The sequence below is a fragment of the Gavialis gangeticus genome, unplaced genomic scaffold (assembly GCF_001723915.1).
Source record: "Gavialis gangeticus isolate Ggan-Ray unplaced genomic scaffold, GavGan_comp1, whole genome shotgun sequence".
Classification (NCBI taxonomy): Eukaryota; Metazoa; Chordata; order Crocodylia; family Gavialidae; genus Gavialis; species Gavialis gangeticus.
The window spans coordinates 10,802,202-10,808,401 of record NW_017728993.1 but is presented as its reverse complement, the minus strand read 5'-3'; the positions used below and the strand labels follow the sequence as shown (position 1 = coordinate 10,808,401).

The following is a 6,200-nucleotide window of genomic DNA, read 5'->3' as shown; positions in this document are numbered from 1 at the left end:
ACATTATGTAAAGTTTGTTCAATGAGATTTAGATAAAGCACCCCAATTGCCATCTTGACGTGCAGGGATACATGAGCTGCTTTGGGTGCTTTGAAGTGCTTTAATTAGAGCAGCTCTCAGACCCACTCTAATTAAAGTGCTGCCACTCCTGGAGCATGTGCAAAAACACCCTTTGTGAGTACTATCCATCCTATTAACAGTGGCGAGGCATAGGGGGTGCCTGGGGAGAGTGCTGGTGCTCCCTCTGTCAGGCCGTGCTCACCGTTCAGGCGACAGGCAGGGGAGCAGGTGGGAGCGCTGGCCGGGGAGCGTGCCCCCCCATGGTTGTTGACTGGTGTCGGGGGGGGGGGGGCACATACCGCCCCCCCCGGCTCAAGAGGCACCAGTTGCCCATGTATTAACAGAATGAAGCAGGGACACCCTGAATATTTAGTATGTGATTATGAAGTTTAAGCATTATTATATGGAATGAATGAACCTTGCAGTATGTCTGCACTGCATTTTATTGCATGTCCTTGAGGTCTGTAACATTTCAGATGTATATATCCTAAACAGCTGGAAAAAAGCTTCTTTAAACTTCATATGGCAGCTACTCTAACATGAATTCCACAGATCTAGATTCCATGTGTTGTTAAAGTTAAAACTAACATCTTTTGATCATGTGAAAAAAAAGTAATTCTCCCACTTTCTCCCAGAGCCTGGCCTTCCAAAAACTCAGCATGGAATCCAGACTGCTCGGTGGCAGTGGTGCCTGCAGAGATCCTCCTGGACGCTCCTTTCTAGCACAGCAACGGCATGTCACCAACACCAGAAGAAGTCTTTCAGTTAAAGTACCTGGTGCAACATCAGATTAAATTGCAAAATAAATGTCTACACTAAAGTGTCCTTAAAGAAAATTTTGTAGCTTCCATTTTAAGTACCTGACAAAAGAGGTAGTTGTGATGCTGGGCATCTAATATTTTAACATCAAAGCTTATTGGATATATTGATGTATCTGGTCAGTGGTATCTAAGAAGCATTGTGTAACAACTTTCCTAGGTCAACATAGGTTTAATAACTGAAGTGTGTGTTTTACAAGCACAACTTTAAAGATGTATATTTGTCTTCAGAGTATATTGTACATAAATACAACAAATTGGCACTATATATTTAAAATTATATTTAATGTTTTCAGTCTAGAACGTTGAAGACTGATTTTTAACAGAAGAAAAATTTTATGATGAATCATACTTCAGAAAACTTTCAACACTAGGTATTTTTGTGCAGTTCTTGATAATTAAAAAAAAACAACCAGTAGTTCGGCTGGAGGAGTCCAGATTTTTAAAATTGTGCATTTGCAATTCAGATTGATTTTTTGGCTTGCAAAACAGGTTAGTTTAGTGACTGGGATTTAACTTTTATGAGAGAAGACATATTTGTCACAATCTCATTTTGTCCCAAGGCAGAAGGATTTTATTTATTTTAAATGATTAAACCATTTAAACTTGTGTGTATTCTGACTAAAGAAAACCTGTTTTTGCGGTGTTGAATTCACTAAAAGCAAAAAAAAAAAAAAATCCATCTTCATTTATGAAATAGTTCTGTTTTTAAGAAACAAAACAAAGCCCAAACTTATCTTTTTAAAAATTTGCTGTAGGTTTCTTTTTCTTTTCTTTTACTATATTGTTCATTAGGTGGAGCCATGCCCTCATATTTATTTAATTCAGTTAAACATCACGCCACATAGAACTTGATCGTTCTCATTCTTTAGTTACGTATTTTCTGTTTAGTTACTCTGCGCTGGTACACCAACTGCGAAGCGGGTAGGCCTTCTTTTTTAATTGATTAGCAGCATAGGCTGTTCAGCCTGGAAAAAGTTCTGAAGCTGCACTATATCTAGTATCCCATACTGCTGACGGTGAAAATGGGATTGGTGCGAAATTCAATTTTTGTTTTTTATCATTCCCCGCAGCACTTAAGTTGACATTTTGTATAAAAATGTCTTTTTGCATTAAGAGTGTATTAAAAAAGCACTTTTTAAAAAAAACCTATAGTTTGAATTTTCTGTGATGCTTCACAGACTGACTAAACCAGTTGAGCACGTGTGGTAAAATAACACAGTAAATAAAATTGCTTACCTGCATGTAGTTCATTATAGTAATTGCAATCACCTGCACGCATAAAAACAAGTGTTTGTGTGTCTTCAACGTTAAAGCCATCTTCGTATGAAAGTTGGGCTCAGGTCTGCTTTGCAAAATTAAAAAATCGTCCTATTGTTGAGTTTGTAATGAAATGTGAACATTAAATGGCCTCACAGATCATTGGATAATTTACACGAATTTAAAAGCTTATTCCTTGACATCTTGCTGCTGTATGGTCCTGAGATTGAACTGGGCCTCCTGCATGATGCGGCAGAAGAAGGATAATTATCCATTATTAGTGTTCTTTAAAAGTATTTCTTCAAAAAAGTGTGTTGCTCTGGTTACAGTATTACAAATACAGGCACTCAATTTAAATTTCCTCCTAAAATGTTTCACGGAAAGCTTTATTTAAAATCGAATCCGATTCTAATTGTACTGTTCCTGTGATCATGTAAAACACTTGTTGGGTAATTTGTGTCTTTCATGTTCTGTTTGGCAGGACTCTGCTTCTTTTGACTACCTCTGGGATTTTGAAGTCTTTTGCTGATGTATTGATATTGCTATTTTATGTTTGGTATGTTTTTAAGCTTTGATTGCCTGCTAATCTTATTCAGATGAGAGGGTAAGGGAAGGGACTTCAGCAGCTGTCGTAACACAATGTTTGTGTTTCAAAAGTGGTACTTTGGCATGTTCTCGGCCAGAGTAGGACAAAATTATTACTAATAGCATTGTAGGTATTTTGTTCCTGTATTTCTGCACATAACTCTTAAAAGATTTTCTTCTTGAAGCATTTGTCTGGACTGTTGTCTTGATGCACTCTGTCATACTGTATTATACTAGAAATGCAATGCTAATATCAAAAGTCAAGTACTAGTAAAAATAGAACTTTTCAATAAATGCCTGTAATTAAAACTTTTCAAAACTGCAGACCTAAGTACCAAAACACTGAGTACAGATAATGGTGTTTTTACTTATCTGAAGCTATGCCTTCTAAGCACTAAAATTTCACGTAGGTATTCAAAGACAGGTGGTGATGTCAGGGAATGGTTATCCATAATAATGCCCATGCCTATTTCAGTGAGGTGTCAGATGAAAATTACCTGAGTTAGAATTATTGAAATAAGTAAAACTCTAGGCACGTGACTATTAGTTTTATTTAGCTTTTTTGAAGCCTAGTAAGAAAATAATTTTCACAGGACTGTTGAAACCTCCTGTGAGTGGCAGAGAAGATTAGGAAGAGAATATTCAGGATGATCTATTAACAAACTATACATTTCCACCTTTGTTAAGTTTGTGCAGGAGGTACAGTAACAAGGATTTAAAAAATAACTTTTGATTTTGACTGTGTTCTGAGAACGTGTATTCTTGGCAGACCTCCTTCAAAATATTTAATGGCTTAGATTTGAATTGCTGAACTGTGTGTGTTTGGTTTTGTTCTCAGATTTTCATCATATGGAGAGTTGTTGGATTACTGATTATTGTTGGCATGATACAGAGAGGGGGATATTTGTATATTATAGCAAGAATAACTCATGTCACACCCAGATGTCACAGTTATGAAGGCATGCAGATTATTGAGATAATTGAATATTGTTCTGTTTCTTCGTATAGCTAAGAGTGTTGGAAGGCAATAACTCTGTGATTAATAGGTAATAAAGAGCCAATGAAGAGGAGAAAAAGTCCTTGTTTTTAATTACCACTTCAAGGATAGACATTCTGGCTGGGGTGGGTTTGATTTTACATTATAATAAGATTTGTATGGGATTAACTGACGAAAACTATTTTGAACCTGGCTGTTCAGGTTGGTCTCTGTTAATAATCTTAATTTGGGATTATTAGATTTCTCATGCTCCAGGGTTCATAAGAGAGCAGTTTTGAGAAGTTTCTTTTAACATGTATTTTATTAGCATGAGTCATTCAGTAAAAAAATTAACAAAGCTTTCCTCTGCATTTGTTGTTCTGCAAGAAATATGTCAAAGTATTCCATTTTCTGTTGTAATCACTTGGGAAAAACTACTTCAAGCAATACTGATGTTTTAAGTAGCCCTAGCATGCTTAGGGGATTTTTAAAAAGATTAAAATAACCTGTCAGTTTAATTGTCATGGCTGGGAAGTAATTTTTAAACCTTTTGGTCTTCTTTCTACTGATCTGCCAGGTTTGAGGTTTTCAGTGTGTCGATGTCTACTTCCTTTGTTTAAAACAAATGTAAAGACTGTGTTACTGTGTAGAACTGGAAGAATGTTGCACTACTTTTTAAACTCCGGTTTTATTTTGTCTTTGGAAAATAATCTTTTATATTCACATAAAAAAATTCAAATGAATTCAGTGCTCTCTGTAGTGTGTTTGTTAGCCTTTAGTTTAAATTCTTTTGGGGGGCAAAATCCATACCTCCCTCTGAATTTTTACAGTGTTTGTCATGGCTGGCATCTCCGGGTGGTATCAGAATGCAGCTATTCATTCCAGGTAGAACAGTGCTAACATAGCTTTGCTATTTCCACTCGTCACGCTCGCTTGTTGAGAACCAGCTGGTGTATATTTACTATGCAGCAAGGCAGTGTTTTGCATAGATAGACCCATATTTCCTCCATGCCTTTCTGCGCTCATATATCTAGTGAAGCTGCTCAGCTAACTTATCTTGGTCTGGTTCTCCACATGCCTTCCACTTCTTGAGGAATACCCACTGGTAATCACGTGACTCCAGTCTCTTTTGGGGTTGTGCCCTGCACTTTCTCTGCTCTGTATCCAGCTGCAACTGCCTGGGGCCACTTTATAAAGACCCTGCGGTGTCCATGTTATTGCACACTGCATTTTTTTTCCTTCCTCTCAAGTTCTCGGTTCATTCTAGTATTCCTTATTATAGTTATGCCACTTGGCAAGGAAAAAAGGCCTTCAGCTCTGGGTGTGCTCTTACTACTAGACTCCTGGATGGGGAGGGGGGTGTCATTCCCAGGGTTAAATGATACCCTCTTGTGAGTCTGCTATTCCTGGTAATGAGCATTTTGTCTCAATGAAGCACATATCCATCAGCGGGAAGGCCAGTCTCAGGACTATTTAGATTGAACAAGACCATTCAGATATTTTGTTTCCTAAGATGCTTTAAGTGGGTTCTGCACTAGATGATAATTCGTTTCAAGCCATCTTCCTGGTTTAGAGCCAGAGTTCAAACATCTTCTAGAACCAGTATACCCCATTAGCATGGCACTGTCTGAACTAGCTTACTGTATTGAGGAAAAGTTTATTTAGAGCTAGCTCAGATGTCCCCTGATACAAAACATCATGCCATGCTGAATACCTCCACTTGTAGGGCAACTATCTAGAGCAGAGCTGGCCACCTGGACATTGGGGGCGGAGGTGTTGCATGCATATGGGTTGCACATTAAGTGCACAGCTGAGCTCTCCCTCTACCACACAAATGTCCTGCCACCTCGCCCCATCCTAGAGAAAGGAAGAAGGAAGCCTGGAAAACCTGGTCACCACTGCAGCAGGGGCCATGGAAACTGGAATATTTCCGTTTTGAAGCTACAAAGCTGCAAACTTTGCTACACACCTCTGAGATATGGATGCAATAGTCGAAGTTCTTGGGAATCCGTAATTATAGCTGCTTGTAGCCAAATTGTATAAAAATGGTTTTAAAAAAGGGTGAATCACAAGGTTAGTTTTCACTTGGGACACAGTAGCTATTTGCTCATGTGTGGGGCCCCTTGAAAGCATTTTTTAAGGGACTATTACTCTTTTATCACTGTATCCTTTGGGGCAAGACAGTAGTAGACAGAATGAAGAGTAGAGTCATCCAAAACGAATTGCCTAGGAGAGCAGCCAGAAATTGCTAGAGATTCCTATATTGTATATCCTTAGAATTGTCTTTTGTTGATTGCTGTCCCAGTTTTTTATAGCTTACCTGTGTTTAAGAAGATAACGAGTCTTCCTCTTAGCTTTTAATTATTACTCAGTGGGCGCATGTACATGTTGCCCTACGGCGCCGTAGTGGCATGCTGCATTGCCATACAGCACGCTACGATGATGTAGCAATCACATGGGTCTACATGTGATTGGCAGCTACATCGCCATAGCAGGCTGTG

The 6,200-nt window shown here is 38.4% G+C and overlaps 1 protein-coding gene across 1 annotated transcript in view; it reads left to right on the top strand.

Moving 5' to 3' along the window:
* HOOK1 (hook microtubule tethering protein 1) overlaps positions 1 to 4,442 on the top strand; it is a 57,979-nt gene extending 53,537 nt beyond the window's left edge. Inside the window, exon 22 of the mRNA XM_019501208.1 lies at positions 696 to 4,442. Coding sequence (XP_019356753.1) covers positions 696 to 854 — 159 coding nt within the window. The 3' untranslated portion in view covers positions 855 to 4,442. The remainder of the gene's footprint in view (positions 1 to 695) is intronic.
* The last annotated feature ends 1,758 nt before the right edge of the window (positions 4,443 to 6,200 follow it).